The sequence below is a fragment of the Microcaecilia unicolor genome, chromosome 3 (assembly GCF_901765095.1).
Source record: "Microcaecilia unicolor chromosome 3, aMicUni1.1, whole genome shotgun sequence".
In the NCBI taxonomy this organism is placed as follows: domain Eukaryota; kingdom Metazoa; phylum Chordata; class Amphibia; order Gymnophiona; family Siphonopidae; genus Microcaecilia; species Microcaecilia unicolor.
In genome coordinates this window covers 246,563,082-246,581,061 of record NC_044033.1, presented here as the reverse complement: position 1 = coordinate 246,581,061, position 17,980 = coordinate 246,563,082, and the positions used below count along the sequence as shown (strand labels likewise).

At 43.4% G+C, this 17,980-nt stretch overlaps 2 protein-coding genes across 8 annotated transcripts in view; one reads left to right on the top strand and one right to left on the bottom strand.

Annotated features, from left to right (window-relative positions):
- Positions 1-13,758, bottom strand: part of LOC115466422 (zinc finger protein 777-like) — a 48,556-nt gene extending 34,798 nt beyond the window's left edge. The window contains exons 1-4 of one of the 4 annotated variants that reach the window (XM_030197636.1): positions 13,591-13,758; positions 6,211-6,304; positions 2,418-2,544; positions 531-644 (exon numbers count right to left, since the gene is read on the bottom strand). In XM_030197636.1, coding sequence (XP_030053496.1) covers positions 531-644; positions 2,418-2,544; positions 6,211-6,234 — 265 coding nt within the window. In that variant the 5' untranslated portion in view covers positions 6,235-6,304; positions 13,591-13,758. The other 3 variants (XM_030197637.1, XM_030197638.1, XM_030197639.1) reach the window with 3 other exon arrangements.
- Positions 13,759-14,268: 510 nt separating this feature from the next.
- LOC115466416 (zinc finger protein 84-like) overlaps positions 14,269-17,980 on the top strand; it is a 65,714-nt gene continuing 62,002 nt past the window's right edge. For all 4 annotated transcript variants that reach the window (XM_030197624.1, XM_030197623.1, XM_030197625.1 and 1 more), the window contains exon 1: positions 14,269-14,418. In XM_030197624.1, coding sequence (XP_030053484.1) covers positions 14,338-14,418 — 81 coding nt within the window. In that variant the 5' untranslated portion in view covers positions 14,269-14,337. The remainder of the gene's footprint in view (positions 14,419-17,980) is intronic.

Here is a 17,980-nt window from a genome sequence, read left to right as displayed (position 1 = left end):
TTGTGTTGCTTCACAGTATCTGACAGAAGAGGGATTTTGTGTTGCTGCTACCGAAGCGACACCACAATTTTGAGGAGACATTTGTTTTGCATGACAAGCTGTATAAGGAAAAACTCTATACTCTGTTTGGACTCTAGAATGGGTAAACTTTCTTGATGTTCATGTTAAGTTTAAAGTGAAATCTGCCTACCATTCAATCCCATATAAAAAAAAAGTGTATGCAACGATCAGTCCCAGATTTCTCACTGATAAAGTGAAGCTTACAACTTCTTTAAGAAAAAATAACTTTCATTTTAATAACAGTTTATAAAACAAAGTAAATTCTACAACAAGTCCCCTTTACCGTTCTAATATCAATCACAGAAGAGGTGCAGCAAGGGTAGCAGCACTGCGAGCTTCCCTCACTCACACACTGCCCCTACCACAGGACATGTAAAGCATGGGTAATGCCAGTGCAACTTTTACCTGCCTACCCTGAAGCAAGAAAGAGGTAACTGAATTCTCCGAATGCTTTATGAAAATGTACTTACTGTTGGTGGTATGGATGGTAAAGTCTCTTTGTGTGGCGTCGTCAGGATCCCTGTCATACGGTTCTTCCGCTTTCTTGATGCGGAATAGGTTGCCAGGGTTGAGGATTTTATAGCCTGTCAATTTAGCAACAGAGGAAGTTGGTCATGGATTCTCTCCTCCTCATTCAACCATCAATGACAGAACCATCCGAACCCTCCCCCCATTCAGCCATCCATGAAATGTAGACATCTTAGCTCTTCACAGTTTGAACCCCGATTAGAAAGCCATGTTACCATCTTTATTCCTCCTCACTTAACTCTCTGTGGGAAACAAACATGTTATTCAATATGCTTTCTGTCTTCTTAATTACTACCTCTCTGTGTACTATACTATCAAGTTGTGCAATTCCTTTCACATGGCCCGTCTTATCCGCTCCACAATTAACCCTAGTGAAAGATGGTCACTCAACCTATTCTTTCCTTGTTTCGCCTTTGGTGAAAACCAATAAACCCATCTTATGCCTTTCCTATTAAATTCTCAATGGAATACTGTCACCCTCTTGTCTATAACCCACTCAACATCACCTTGGCAGTGTATTCTGAAAACTTATTGATAAATTGTTGAAATGCTTAGTGGAAGATACCATTTTCTGCCTCCGTTGAACTTTCAATGGAACACACACACACAGGGGGCAATTTTATCACGTCATTTTCACACGTGGCCTCTTCTAAAACACTGACCAGAGTAAAAGTAGGCAAGGTGACCCAATGGTGCATACTTTGCCTACAGGTGTGTATGGGGGCAGAGTCTGGAAGGCATTCATAAAGATTACAAAAACATGCTAATTTACACGCATATTTGAATAATCTAGGCATGTGTACTTGCAAACTCTGCTCAAACCTCATCCCTGTACACATCATGTCACTGTGAGCACTTTCATTCCACCTGGCATTTTATTAAGAGGTCACATATGTGCAAAAGTGATTTTGTAAAATTACCTCCATGTTGTCTTACTCGCACGCCATTCAGCAATTCCAGTTGTATAGGGAAGAGAGTTACCTTCTTAACCGCACACCATTCACCTCAACAGCCCCAGGGAAGGGAACATGGAAATTACTTTATAATGAAGCTCTGACAAATGTCTTTTGCATATCAACTCTAGCCAGAACAGATCATTTAATAAAAGAAAAAGGATTTTTTTTCCCCCCTTGACATGAAAAACGTGCTATCAGACACTTTTCCTAGCACTTGGCATGTAGGGAAGTCACTGAAGTGACCTCTTTTGTTTAAGGACCCCGCTCTTTCCTGGACTTATGAATGAAATGCTTCTCTTAAATCTCAAAGATACTCTCCCATATGTTTAGCTGAAGTACTTTCCCAAGTTTCAAAACAACTTGTGGAGTACAAAAATATAAATCTTAGAAGGGAACAAGCCTCAGTTCCCTCACCTCCACCTGTTGAAAAACGCTTACAGGGTGAAAAGGATTTTAACAAGGGTAAACACTCATCACAGACATAAAAAACCCTGTCAGAAGGATTATTTAAAACTCCACTTGTATGGGTTTACCCTGCACCCTCCTTCCAAGGATGCTGTAAGTGTTGCCTCTTAAAGGGAAAGGGAAATGGGACGTGATATACCTACCGCCTTTCTGTGGTTTTTCCAACTACATTCAAAGCGGTTTACATAGTATATTCAGGTACTTATTTGTACCAGGATCAATGGAGGGTTAAGTGACTTGCCCAGAGTCATAAGGAGCTGCAGTGGGAATCGAACTCAGTTCCCCAGGATCAAAGTCCACTGCACTAACCACTAGGCTACTCCTCCACTCCCATCCCTCTTTTCTCTGCAGCACTAGCACTTCGGATTATTCTTCGTTTTCACGGCTGATCCAAATAAGTCTCCTTACCCATCGACAGAAGGGCCCCGTGGATTTCCTTCATCACGTTCCTATAAAGCTCCTTCTGCCATTCATCCAAAAGGCCCCACTCCTTCTCCGAGAAATACACCGCCACATCACTGAAGGTCACAGATATCTAGAACCACATAGAAAGTCCATGCAAGTGAGTGTTCTACATTCATAATCAGACTGCAGTAACGTGCTCCACAAGACCCTACCCCTGATTTAAGATACCTGCCCTGCAGCAGATGTAAATGTCTGCACCTATAATTATGCACATGCAGAGTGACGTATATTATATTCTACGCAGGTTCTTGCAGACTGCCTATGCTCTGCCCAAAATCCACCCCTGTACATGCTCTCATACATGGCGTGTACTTTTTTTTTTTTGGTTACATTTGTACCCCGCGCTTTCCCACTCATGGCAGGCTCAATGCGGCTTACATGGGGCAATGGAGGGTTAAGTGACTTGCCCAGAGTCACAAGGAGCTGCCTGTGCCTGAAGTGGGACTCGAACTCAGTTCCTCAGACTTTTACACTGAGAGAACACGTGTGTGCAAATGTCTTTATAAAATTACTTTCTTCAAGAACAATCTGGCATTTATAGATTCACAAAAGTTTGCACTCCCTGTATTATTTTGAGTTTCTTCAAGAACAGCCATAATCATCTCATTAGGAACATTTGGAGAAGTGAAAACCTGAGCATCAGTTTGGTGAGACTAGATTTCCACTGTTCTTTTTTTCCCTTATCGAACATCATCCCGGCATCCCGGTTTAGACGTCCCTTATAGAATTTACCCTTTTACGTTTAGTTCAGGCCTGCTATTTGGCAAACCCAAGCTAAATGTACAGTTTATCTGGATAATGGCTGAAAAGCTCCACTGTCCAGATAAGTTCCTTATCCTGCACCTCCCCAAACATGTCCCTTCACCATACAGATAGGATTGGGCTGGTCTGATTTTCACTCGATATTTTGGGCACACCCCTGAATTCTATATACGATGCCCAAAATTGCACGCTGAAACGTGGCGGGCATCAGGCGTATTCTATAACTGCGCACGCAACTTAATTAGCAAATATGCAGTTAAATCGGCAATAACTGGGTGCTAACTAGCAATGATTAAAATTTACACACATATCTTCCTAGTCGGGATTCTATAAAGACGCGCGCATATGTTTTCCGAAAGGAACAGAAAACAGGGTGTAGCCATGGAAGGGGTATGAGCGAATCGGAGGCATTTCTACAAATTGCGCACAGTATTATAGAATATGGCGGATCCACATCTAATTTAGCCATGAGGATTTACACTAGGTTTCAGCCGGCGTATCCTGGCGCTAAGCAATATTCTATAAATAGATGCCATTTATAGAACGGACAGAGCAAAGGCTAAAGCGGCTAGGGCTTTTCAGCATGGAAAAAAGGCGGCTGAGAGGAGATATGATAGAGGTCTATAAAATAATGAGTGGGTAGACGTGAAGCGTCTGTTTACACTTTCCAAAACTACTAGGACTAGGGGGCATGCGATGAAGCTACAATGTAGTAAACTTAAAACAAATCAGAGAAAATGTTTCTTCACTCAACATGTAATTAAACTCTGGAATTCGTTGCCAGAGAATGTGGTAAAGGCGGTTAGCTTAGCGGAGTTTAAAAAAGGTTTGGATGGCTTTCTAAAGGAAAAGTCCATAGACCATTATTAAATGGACTTGGGGAAAATCCACTATTTCTGGGATAAGCAGTATAGAATGTTTTGTACTTTTTTGGGATCTCGCCAGGTATTGTGACCTGGATTGGCCACTGTTGGAAACAGGATGCTGGACTTGATGGACCTTTGGTCTTTCCCAGTATGGCAATACTTATGTACTTATGCAACAGCTCTTAGTGCTCATACTTTTCAGCCACTTACAGAATCCAGTCCATAGTGGCCGAAAATTATGGGTAAGGAATTTATATGCTTGCCAGTTGCTGAAGAACATGTAACTCCCTTTAAATATTAGCTCCACAGCACTGGAGACTCTGGTGTAGGGACGCAGCAGCTTGGCCTAGATTAAGGCTTCTTAAATGTAAAGCGTAAGGGACCCTTTTACTAAGCAGTGGTAAGCCCACTGCTGGCTTATGACATGCTAAATCAGAACTACCGCTGTTCCAACTTCTAGCACACAAAAAATGCCCTCTTTTTGTAGTGTTGGAACTTAACCGGCGGTAATCAGGCAGCGCCTTGTGCTGCTCAGTTACTTACATGTTAGCAAGGGAGCCCTTACCGCCATCTGAATAGGTGGCAGTAAGGGCTCCCCAACAAAATGTTTGTGCGGCAAGTGGTTCAGTTACTGCACAACCATTTCTTTTTCCCAAAAAATGGACAGCCTTTTCTCCGCTGTGGTAAAAGGGGGTCTCAGTGCCCATCAAACACAGCTGACACTAGAGCAGACCCCCTTTTACCGCAGCTTAGTAACCCCTGTTTGGCTGACCAGTTTAGGACCCAGCCCCGAAAACCAACTCACTTTCTTCTCCCACTTTAGCTCTGCCCCCCAGACTGAAATATTGCATTTAGTCAGCAGTAAAGGTAGATGGTTAAATTAATCCACATGGTAAGTACAATTTCCAAAACCAATGATCAAGCCACTCAAGTCCTTATTTAGCCAAGTAGATGGCTTTGAAAATCAACCTCAAAGCTTTAAAACTTTCTACAAAAGTGTTTTAACCAGTGCTCACCAATCATTCTGCAGTAGTGACCCTAAACTGCACGGCCACAGAAAGTGTCTAACCCCCTCAGCAGAGCAGGACAATGATGTTCTATGAAGTGTCTGCCCAGGCCGTGACCCCGTTTGAGACTGCGACTCACAGTTTGGAAAGCTCTGCTTTTAATGTTTTGGACTAGACTCTATACAAGGTGCCTGAAAAATGTCCACCTAGGTGTATTCTATAAACTGTGCCTAGATTTAGATGGGATTTATAGAATACGCTTAGCGGCCTGCACCTAACTCTAGACGCGCCCATTTAGGCCAGGTAAAACTTGGTGTATGTACCAGCACCTAAGTTAGGTGCGGAGCAGTTGTATCCTATAACCCTGCACATAAATTTTCAGAATGCCCATAGCCAGACCCCCCCTTTTGGCAGTGCACATTAGAATTCACAAGCACCACTGTACAGAATACACTTAAAGTGTACACGTAAATTCTAATTAGCAAGCAATTATTGACTAATTGGCACTGTGGCAATTACGGTGCTGATTGGCTTGTTAAGCAATTAATTTGCATGCGCGAATCCAGAATACGACCGGATTTGTGAGCGCAATTTCTATCGCGCTATATAGACTCTGGGGGTTTATCAAACATATAAACGGCAAGTGATCGTACTCACTTGCAAATGCGCAGTACTGACTTCCCTCTCTGTCCCGCCCTCGCGTCAAGACATCATGACGTCAGAGGGCGGAACAGAGAGGGAAACGGAGTCGAATTGTCGGACGCTGCCGCCTGGAAAGGAACATCACGCGAAACAACCTCCACCCTCCCCCTGCTGCCTGTAGCGCTTTCACACAGAGGTGAGAGGCGCTGTCAGGTCTGTGCAGGGGGCCCAGCACGGAGGGGGGAGGGAGCGGCGGCGATGAGGGTAGCTGGACATGGGGGAAGGGCAGGGGGGAGATGCCATGGTTGCTGGACCTGGGGTGAGAGCAGGGCACAGAGGAGGGTTGCTGGACATGGGGGGGAGGATCGGTGGATGGGGTGAGGCCAGGGGAGAGAGGAGGGCTGCAATACTCGCCCGTTTTTACGGGCTTAACGGCTAGTATGCAAACATATTCCTTACCGCAGCAGAAAGCTGTCCAGACATATCGCTGACTTCCTGGAGGAACTGGCAGCCTCTCTATTGATGGGGAACAAGACAGACACACCAGTACAGCCTGCATAGGGAGAAAGACAGGGCGTATTGCTCATTCAATCCTGTCCAGAACTAACAAAGCAGGATTCATGAAACTGAGATATTAGGATTCTCCCACCCATGTTCCCTTCTCAGAGTATACACTGTTATGTTTAAATCTTTTATATTAAAAATGTTATCAGACAATAGCAAGAGTAATATATGACATATATATTTGTATAAGGGCTCTTAACAAAATGCAGCAAAAAAAAAAAACATAAACAAGCAGTAAATACAACAGTATTTACATTACAAAACACTCAACTTGACATTAAAACGGTCCATCACTTTGTCCCATTTAACACACTAATAAACTCTTAATCCCTCCCTCTATAATAAAAGAGATCCATCAATGTAAACCTGTCCCCTACTCCCTTTTTTTCATTTACAGAAATATTAACAAGTAGCAATGACTCAGTAATAGAAATATGCAACATTTATGTTCTACTTAAAATATGGCTACATGCTACCAGTGCCAATACATTCACAACTGTAAACTTCACTGGCATCCCTCTCCCAAGTATATCGCTCACCTCCAGGGACTTCAGTGGCATCCTTCTATCTATGCCAGACTCAATATTCAAAGAAAGCTAAGCTTCTAAGTAAGAACCCTACATCTGTGACCTACTCTCAGCCAAACTTAGTATAAAATGTCTGTTCAAAACTCATCTTAATTTAGGAAATTAAAAGGAGATGTGGGCTAGAGGAAACATGTACTGCTTTGTGTCATGAAGCTCTAGGTTCAAATCCCCTGCCTAGGTGTTTGAATGGAATTAGAAAAGGTTCAAAGAAGAGCGACCAAAATGATAAAAGGGATGGAACTCCTCTCGTATGAGGAAAGGCTAAAGAGGTTAGGGCTCTTCCGCTTGGAAAAGGGGAGATATGATTCATGTCTACAAAATCCTGAGTGGTGTAGAATGAGTAGAAGTAAATCGATTTGTTACTCGTTCCAAAAGTACAAAGACTAGGGGACACTCAAGGAAGTTACATGGAAATTCTTTTAAATCAAATAGGAGGATATATTTTTTTCACTCAAAGAATAGTTAAGCTCTTTGCTGGAGAATGCAGTAACAGCAGTTAGCGTGTCTGGGTTTTAAAAAAAAAGGTTTGCACAAGTTCCTGCAGGAAAAGTCCATAGTCTGCTATTGAGACAGACATGGGGAAGCAACTGCTTGCCCTGGGATTGGTAGCATGGAGTGTTGCCATGACTTGGGTTTCTGCCAGGTACTTGTGACCTGGCTTGGCCACTGTTGGAAACAGAATACTGGGCTAGATGGCCCACTGGTCTCACCCTGTATGGCTACTCTTATGTTCTTATGTATGAAATATAGGCCTGCCATTCTTTTGCCTAGATTTTATGAGCATATTCATTCAGTGCAGTGCTGTGCTAAAAAGCTACGCTGAGCTGCCCCTGTTGTCACTCATTTTTTATGTAGCAGGAGAGCAAATGCATGAAGCCTCTCCTGGTTGGTTAAGGGGCTCATTTCAAAACAGAAAAACATCCAAAAAATGGCACAAAGCAGCAGATGAACATTTTTCTTGCGAAAACGTCCAAATCACTATTTACAAAACACATTTTTTGCTAGACGTGTTTTCTACGCAGTGATTCCAAATCACAAGGGGGCATGTTGGAGGTTGGATCTGGGCGTTCCTAACACTTGGACGATTTTCTGCCATAATGGAACAAAGCAAATACGTCCAAGGCTAAAAAAAACCTAGATGTTTTGGTCTAGACTTGTTTAGTAACAACTAAGTCACAAAAAGGTGTCCTAAATGGCCAAATGACCACCTTACTTCCTCCAGTGGTCACTGACCCCCCCCCCCCCCCCCAAAGCTGTGCATTGCAGCCTCTATGACAGCTTCAGATGTTATGATCAGTCCTATTAGAGCAGCAAACAGGTCCCTGGAGTAGCCTAGTGGTTGGTGCAATAGACCATAGAGAATGAGACACAGCTCCTTATCCCACTCTTAACTTGTGGTGGAAAGTGTGAGCCCTCCAAGACCTACCAAAAATCCTACAGACCTACATATAGGTGACACTTGCAGAAATAAGGGCTATTGTAGTCATGTACAGTTGGTTTTGGGAGGGATCCCCTAGTGAGATGTGTAACTGGCACCTTTTAAGTGAAGTCTACTGCAGCAAGGGTGCCGCACTGCTCTGCTGGGATGTCTGTATGGCCAATTTACTAAGAATGCTGCCCCCCCCCCCCCCCCCATATGTCCCAATGGCTTGTTTTTGTGCATTTTTCCCTTGGACCTTGTTGTTTTGTTTTTAAATGATCCTAAAAGATATTATTATTACTACAGTCTTATAACCCACAAAATACAACAAAGTTCACTGCGGGTAACAACAGAAAAACTGATCAGGAATTACAATGTTTAAACCATATTATACAATAATTTCCAAAAAAACTCAGCACAACTTAATACCATTTCTTAAAAAGAAATGTCTTAAGGGCTTTCCTAAACTGAAGATAATAGCTATTTAAAAATTTGTGGTTTTCCAAACAAAACAAACGTTTTTCTGGTTTGGGCAGACTGGATTGACCGTTGAGGTCTATCTGTCGTCATTTACTATGTTGAAAATGGTCATGTTTGCTACTGCATTTTTGGACACGTTTCACAAAATGTCCAAAATTGGATTTAGACTTCATATTGAAAATGCCCCCCTCCCCCCTAATCTTCTTCAAGATCTCATTCATTCTCTTGACACCATCACAAACTCTACCCATATCCCCTCTCATCTGTCCCACCTTCTCATCCACCTGCATGCACTGGAGGAAGCGAATGCTAACACATCTCATGCATATTCAATGTGGATATCCTGAAAACTCAACTGGCCAGGTGGTGCCCGAGGACTGAGTTGAAAACCACTGTCATACCTTATGATCCTAAGGTTTCTTCCCTGCTTAAGACAGTGTTTCTCAACCCTCTCTGGGAGGAACATCTAGTCAGTTTTTATGATTAGCATAACGAATATGCATGAGAAACCTGCATTATAGAAAGGCGGTATATATCAACTAAATAAACATACATCAAAGACCCACTGGATGCAGATGTTTCTCATACATATTCATTGTAATCCTGAAAACCCTGGCTGGCTAGGTGTATCCTAAGCCAGTGCTTATCAGCCCCTCCTAGAGGTACATCAGCTTCTCCTCCTACATCATATACAGTATTTTCAAATTTCTGCACATCAACCTAACTCATAAAACACAAATATCATCAGTGCTAAATGAAAAAAAAAAAAGTCAAAGTACTAAAATACTGATCAACTGTAATGTTTATGATTTAAATTTTTTATTTACTTGAATATACTGCCCTTCTGCATAAGGAATCAGAATGGTTGACAAGTCTGCTTCAACAGAACATTGTATCCATTAAATAAAACAACAGGACAAAATAACACCCAGAAATCAAACACATGAAATCTCCAAATCCATCCAATATAAAACCCAAATGCAAAAATAATTTCAGTCGTCACACCCTCCAGAAATCTTGCAAGTTGTTACAATGAAAAACTTTAGATAATTATTTATCTAGCAAATAACTCACAGAGGTCAGCATTATGTTAACCAAGATTATTTACACTTTTTTTTTTTTTTTTTTTTTTTTTTTATTTTATTTATTATTATTTCAATAAATCACAAGTAAATTTACTTGACAGAAAAAAGCAGCTAAAGAATACTAATTTACAAGAAAAAATTTCTTCCAAATAGAACAAAGAAAAACATCTCCTTTTTAGATGCTTTAAAGTCCACAAAAGGGGAGTTCAAGAGAATAACTGGAGATATAAGGAAAAGAAATTAAACATTTCAAATAAATTATAATCAAAAACAAGAATTCAGCGTTACAGGCTAGGTATATATTCACTTATAGAGTTCTCTTAGATGTTAAAAAGGAACTTAATTGGGAAGGGTCAAAATACACATATTTAACATTCTGATAGTTAACCAAACATTTACATGGATATTTTAAATAAAACGTTGCTCCTAATTGGAGCGTCTCCTGTTTTAACTGCAGGAACTTTTGCCTACGCTTCTGCGTGTCCCTCGACAAGTCAGGAAATATTCGAGTTTGTAATCCTCTAAAAGTTTTCTCTTTCTTTAGGAAAAATTTCTTTAATATCCATGACTTGTCTGAGGTCAACGCAACCGTGGCAAGTAAAGTTGAAGCAGTAAATTTTTCACTATCTGAACTTTCTAATAATGCAGAGACATCTATTGCCTGAGTGTTTGAAAGTTCTTCTTTTTTACCCGGGATGTAAAAAACCTGGGAGATAGGAGGGAATTGATCTTCACCAATTTCAAGGACTTCTTTAAAATAATTTCTGAGCATTTCCCGCGGAGAAACCAGAGGCTGTAAAGGAAAATTTATAAAACGTAAATTATTATTTTTAAGAGTATTTTCAAGAAACTCCGATTTTCTCCTTAGGTTTACCAAGTCTTTAACAGTTGTTGTTTGTACAGTTTGTATCTGTTGGATTTCTTTTTCAAGATTTTCAGTTTGTGAAGCCACAGAGTTAATTTTAGTTTCTACTTCCTTCAATTTCCCATCCATTAAGGCAATTTCTTCTGACATTTTTTTTGTCTGAGGGCATAAAGCCCTACCTAGTTCAACAATTAGATGCCAAAGATTATCTAAAGTTACTTCAGTTGGTTTTTTAAAAGGAAAAATCTCTTCTGTTGCAATGTGTATCAGGCTTACATTCCCATTTGTTCCTACCGTCTCCTCAGCAGGTCTTCTCTCTAAGGGAGCAGTTAAGGTGGGAGTTAATATACTTCCCAAACCTTCCGTCGAGGATAGTAAAGCCTCCCGTTGCCCTCCGCTACCTGACTCTCCGGTCTTCGCGGTCGGGTATGCGCTCATCGGAGAACTGCTACCAATTGGTTGAGGAGGCGGGTCTCTACCGTCCGGGCTCAGCGAAACTTCCAGCCCTGCGTTCACTCCACTTTCTCCAGCTAGTGTGTGAGCGAGCGGGCCGCCCGTCGACGTCGAAACCATGCCTGCAGCTCTCTGTAAAAATGGCTCAATCGAGCTTGTAGAGGGTAAATTCCTCGGCTGCTGGGAGGCAGTCGCCGCAGCACGTCCCCTCCTTTTCGGCATATCCACAATATTATTAAGGTAAGAGAGAGGCGAAAAACGCGTCCGTCTTATTCGGCAGCCATCTTGAACTCGATTATTTACACTTTTATCCTAAACATACATTCACCAAACTCATGTAGTACTTTGTTGTACTGTTCATGTTCTACATTTATAACTTGTTTATACCTGAATTCACTCTATATTTTTGTATTTACTATAATACTCAAAATATTTAAAACAAAATACCAAAACAAAAAGCTAGTGCTTCCCTCCCCCCCAGAGAAAACCAAGTGTCCAGGAAGGCCAGCTCCAAAAAATATGCTGACTTAATTTTAAATTTAAGGAGCCCTTTCACAAAACTGCACTAAGCACTTACTCCCAGATCCATGCATAAACTAATTGATCAGTTAGGCACTATCAATTATTGGCGTTAACACTTAATTGGCAATAATTAGGAGTTACGCAAGGAACTGTCCAACACCCTATCCTATAACATGCACGCCTAGATTTCATAGTGTACAACTCAAAAAGAGGAGTGGCCATAGGAGCACCATGGGTGGGGTCAGGGGTATTCCCACAAATTAGGCACCATGTTACAGAATACCTGCATTTGCCCGCCTGCCATTAGCTAGGCTCCAGCATTTACATCAGCTTTTGGCAGGTATGAATGCTCACGCCTAACAAAGGAAGTATTCTATACAGGTCACTTAGCATGGCTCATCCTGGCACCTAACTTTTGGCACTCTTCCTTGAATCTACCCCACAATACCTGGTTTATCACACACGGAAGTCACTCACATGCAGTTAAAGGGTGTCTATGTAGGTTAAGGGGAAAAAAGTCTCATCAAACTGCGGCATAAACTCATTTGTCAATTGCACACAGTGTAAAAAAGTAATCATCGACAAAAAAAAACCCTTTCTTTCTTTTATTACGATTGAGTTTAAGTTTTCTTTGCAAGAACAAAGGAGGAACTTCTTAATCAACATCCTAATGTATCAACATCCTTACATATCAGATAGATGAAATTAAAAGGACTTATCTTTTCTCCTTGTCCAATTGCTTCTAGAATGGTAGGTTCCAGCTTCAAGTGCGGTCCCAAAGGTCCCGTTTCGCTCTGCTTCTTCAGGGAACCACACTGCAAAACTTCAAAATTTAAGGCGTTCTAACGCTGGAGAGCAAGCTTGTCTCAAAGATTAAGCCATGCATGTGTAAGTACACACGGCCGGTACAGTGAAACTGCGAATGGCTCATTAAAGCTTGCTCTCCAGCGTTAGAACACCTTAAATTTTGAAGTTTTGCGGTGTGGTTCCCTGAAAAAGCAGAGCGAAACGGGACCGTTGGGACCGCACTTGAATTACTACACAAGCTGGAACCTACCATTCTAGATGCAATTGGACAAGGAGAAAAGATAAGTCCCTTTAATTTCATCTAAATGATACGTAAGGACGTTGATACATTAGGATGTTGATTAAGAAGTTCCTCCTTTGTTCTTGCAAAGAAAACTTAAACTCAATCATAATAAAAGAAAGAAGGGGGGGGGGGGGGAGTTGTCGATGATTACTTTTTACACTGTGTGCAATTGACAAATGAGTTTATGCCGCAGTTTGATGAGACTTTTTTCCCCTTAACCTACATAGACACCCTTTAACTGCGTGTGTGTGGCTTGAGATTATCAATATTAGCAAGCAATGGAATTGATCTGGGTTGATTGTTATCACACACGGATCCGTGTTAAAGGGCTTTGTGGTATTTTTCCAGTTAGCATGCAGTAAACCGGGCACTAAGTATTTTTTGAGGTAGGAGACATGGCGTGGGTAGAAAGCTTGTGCGGAAGCATCAGTTAACGCGTTGCAGTGACCGCAGAACCACTCAGTGCCTCCTAAATAGGAGATGCTAAGTGTTCCCACATTCACTGGGAGCAGGTAGCACATATTAATCCAAATATTAATGCACAACCTGCAGTATAAAATGCAGGAACCACCTTTGCACACTTGCCGTGCATTTTCTGTATTAAAGCACATTAAGTGCAAAATCTAGCATAGGATTTAATATTCTACTGTTTGATGCGTTGCCAGGAAAGCGGATAATCAAATGAATGGTTTTAGCATCTTCCCCCACCCCAATTACGTATAACTGTACCAAGGTGGTTGTGTTGTTTTTTTTGTTTTATGTTTGCTACTCACTTAATATACCTTTCCACTCCCTTTTTCATTGAATACCAAAAGTACTGGGTTTGTCTTTTCAACTTTCTTCTCCACACAATGCTCCGGATAACACCAGCTGCAGAAACGAACATTCAGCACTTCTAACCGGTCTCTTTCCGGCTCATTATCTATAATCGGTCTCTCTTATCCCCGGGGTCGCCCGTTCCGGAGGCGCCCGCTCGCACTGAGCACCTCCCTTCACCCGGTCTCACCCCGCCGGTTCGCCTCTCTCTGCCGCTTCCGGTCTTTAGACTGGAAGAGCCGCGAATCCGCCGAAGCAAATGGAAAGCTGCTTTCCCGGCCTGCCCCGCGCGGCGCCGCTTGGAGGAAAGAAAGTGAAGGGGGAAATGCGCCTGCCTGCGCGAAAATAACTATGCACATGCGTGGTAGAAAGGGCTGTAGGAGGGCACGGAGCAAGTGCAGGCAGCTGATAGGTTGAGGCAAGAGTACTGTGAGCTGCTCAAGGAGGTTTGATGAACAGGAGACGCCCTGCAGGAGCGTGCTTGGCCCGTTATCCGTGAAGCCAGTAGGCGGAGCTTGTCGCCATGTCAATTATATTGTTTTGGGTGTACCGCGATGAGGAGAATGAAATCCTCCTTGGGTGGACCGGGTTCAACTTTGTGATGTCACGCCATCTTCCGGACCACTGAGCGGAAAACGTGCTGGTGTGTTCAGACTGAGCATGCGTGCAACACCTAGTTTCCGCAGTGCTGCAGCAGTAGTGTCATGGTGCTGGGAGAACCCGGAACCTGGGCGAGAAACCGAGAGAAGCTCCGAGGAGGACGAAGCGGGCGCACTGTACAGCGGGTAAATGCCCTCTGTTCAACTTCGCCTCTTCCTAATCTCTTTTGTCATCATTCTCCTAATCACGTTGCATCCCACTAATGCAATCTTTTTATTTATGCTTTAACCTGACTTCACTCCCCAATTATTCCTCAGCTATTCCTCTAACCCAGTGTTTCCCCAAGTAGAGTCCTGGAGTACCCCTTGCCACTCAGGTTTTTGGGATTTCTACAGAATATGCATGAATTTTATTTGCATACACTGCCTCCATTATATGCAAGTCTCTGTTGTGCATATTTATTTATTTATTGTTACATTTGTACCCCACGTTTTCCCAACTATTTGCAGGCTCACTGTGGCTTACATAGTACCGTAATGGTGTTCCCCAAGTCGGTTGATAACAAGGTTATATTGTGGTTGCAAGAGGTAGGTGTGTATCAGGCAACATGAGGGTCGAAGGGAGTGAGGATTGTATATTATCCAGTACGATCATTGGTTATGCTGTGTTGCTGGGTGTGGAGATTTATGGTGGATATCCTGAAAACCTGACTGGGAAGGGGTACTCTGGGACCGGACTTAGGAAACACTGCTCTAACCCATCCTGTACTCCTAACTATGCCTGGTACCCTGAAAAAGTAAAAGGCAGATCATACAGATCAGGGGTGGACTGAGAGTGGTCTGGTTCCCCTGCCCAGCTGCTGCCTGACACCCCCGCTGCCCTGGTCCTATCTGAAGGGCCCTGGTGGGCTAGTGGTCTCTCGGGGGAGGGGGGAGCATGTTCTTTCCTGTCGCTATTTTCCTGCCTGCCACAGATCCTCTCAATACTACTTTAAAGACAGAGCGTTATTCTTTTGTGCTTTGGGCAACAGGAAAGGAGGAAGAGGAGCGGCAGACAGAGAAAGGGAGGGAGTAAGCTGTATAAAAGCATTATTATCCAGGAAGGAGGAAGAAAGACATGTTGGACGATTGGGGGGGGGGGGGGGCGGAAGAGTAAGAAGTAAAATGCTGTGGATAATGGGAGGAAGGTGAGAGATAATTCTGGAGATCAAGGAGGCTGGACATAAAGAGGGCAGGAAAGGAAGGTGAGACATCCTGGAGATCATTTGTCCGGGGTTGGGGGGAGAGAGAGAACCTGGAAAGTACTTAATGTCAGATGTGGCATGATGCAGGCCTTCTGGTGCCATTTAACTTAATTAGTACTACATCCAAGTGGATCCTGTTCTTCGGGTGGGAATGAGTGCTGGATCCAGCCCTTCTGGTGGAGTTGAGTGGGATCCAGTATTTTGATGGGAGTGGATGCAGGCCCTCTCGGCATGAATGGGTGCTGGATCTGGCTCTTCTGGCCGGATTGAGTGCAGGATCTCTTTCTTATCCTGCTGCCCTTCATCTTCACAATGTCTCCTTCCTTCCCACCATTATCTAAAGCATGACTCTTCTTCCTCTGCCCCCACCCTGTGTTTTTAAAATGTTTCTCTTTCCTTCTTCATGGAGGCTAATTTTTATCTGGCTTATGCCTTCTCTCCTACTTCACTTCTGCCCTCCTTCACGGTCCCACAGGCCGTTAGATTTCCCCTCTCCTGGCAGCACCAAGCTCAATTGCAAATAGATAAGCAAGGCACACTGTGCTGTTTTGACCGGCGCTGACGCTTTCGGTATGCAGTAAGTCACAGCGATGACCTGTTCAGTCACTTTCTACTGGGTCCCACCGCCACAGAAAAAGAACAGAGCATCAGAGGGGCAGAGCCCACAAAAAAAGGACCAAGCTCGCCAGCGCTGGAGTTCGCCGCATTCCAAGAGCAGCAACAACACTCAAAACAAAACGCTGATACCTTTATAAGAGAGCACGTTGAGGATGCAGGAGATCTGTCTTTTACCCAGACCCATATCCCTACAGTCACCCCTTATGCCATAACCCCCCTACCCCCCCGTACTATGCTTCATCCCCCAGAGCTACCCCAGTCGCCATTCCACCTCCCAATAGCCTTCCTCTTGTCACAGCCCCTCCCCCCAATAATCTCCCTCTCACCGTGCTTTCTCTCCCACACTACACCTTATCCCGTTGGTCAATCCCACAAACCACACCTTATCCTCTTGCTCAATCCTACAAATCACACCTTATCCCGTTGGTCAATCCCACAAACATAACATAGTAACATAACATAGTAAATGACGGCAGAAAAAGACCTGCACGGTCCATCCAGTCTGCCCAAGAAATATGCCACTTTTTTGTGTATACCTTACCTTGATTTGTACCTGTCTTTTTCAGGGCACAGACCGTACAAGTCTGCCCAGCACTATCCCCCACACCTTATCCTCTTAATGCCATTCCCCAATCCATTCTCAATCCTTCAACTTTCCACAGTTGCATTTGTCTAAATACTTCAATTCATTTCTCTATCCATCCCCCATTCCTCTATTATTATGCAGTACTGTACTCCAACCTTACCTTCCCCCTGCTCATGTATGCTCTTATCAGCCCTGATGTTACTCACACTATGTGGTATATCAGACTTCAGTATAATTGTTGAAGAATTTACTCACACAGCTAAAAATCTCCAGCGCTGCTCCTTAAAAACATAAGGATCACCATACTAGGACAGACCGAAGGTCCCTTGAGCCCAGTATCCTGTTTCCAACAGTGGCCAATCTAGGTCACAAATACCTGGCAAGAGCCAAGAACAGTAGAATAGATTTTATGCTGCTTTTCGTAGAAATAAGCAGTAGATTTTTCCATCTTAATAATGGCTTATGGGCTTTACTTTTAGGAAATTATCCAGACCTTTTTTTTTAAACCCTGCTAAGCTAACTGCTTTTACCAAATTCTCTGGCAACGAATTCCAGAGTTTAATTACACGTTGAGTGAAGAAATATTTTCTGGGGTCTGTGTTAAATTTACTACTTAGTATCTTCATTGCATCCCCCCAGCCCGATCTTGTATTTTTGGAAAGAGTAAACAAATGAATTACCTCTACCCATCCCGCTCCACTCAGTATTTTATAGATCAGTCCCATGGCCGTAAACATCTATGTTGTTAAGCTTATTTTGAGGAATGTAGCAGCTGTACCATTATACCGTGTTTCCCCGAAAATAAGACCTACTCCGAAAATAAGGCCTACCGGGTTTTGCTGCAAATTTGTATTATAAGGCCTCCCCCGAAAGTAAGACCTACCTGAAGCAGGGCCGCCGAGAGCCAGATAAAGGCCGCTGCCGCCGCCCCCGAGGTCGCTGGGCCTCCCTCCACCCGCCCTCCATCGCTTCCGGAACTACCAGTACCTGAAACGCCTCCTTTCACCTTCCTTCGCAAGTTCGGAGCAAGCAGCAGCAGGGCAAGCCACTCCTTCCTTCCGTGTTCCGCCCTCACCTGACGTAACGTAACGTAACGTCAGGCGAAGGCGAGGCACAGAAGGAAGGAGAGGTCTGCCCTGCTGCTGCTTGCACCGAACTTGCGAAGGAAGGTGAAAGGAGGCGTTTCAGGTTGGGAGCGATGGAGGGCGGGTGGAGGGGGGGCCTGGCGACCTCGGTTGGGGGGGGGGGCGACTCCGATGTTTCCCCGAAAAAAAATACCTCACCTGAAAATAAGACCTAG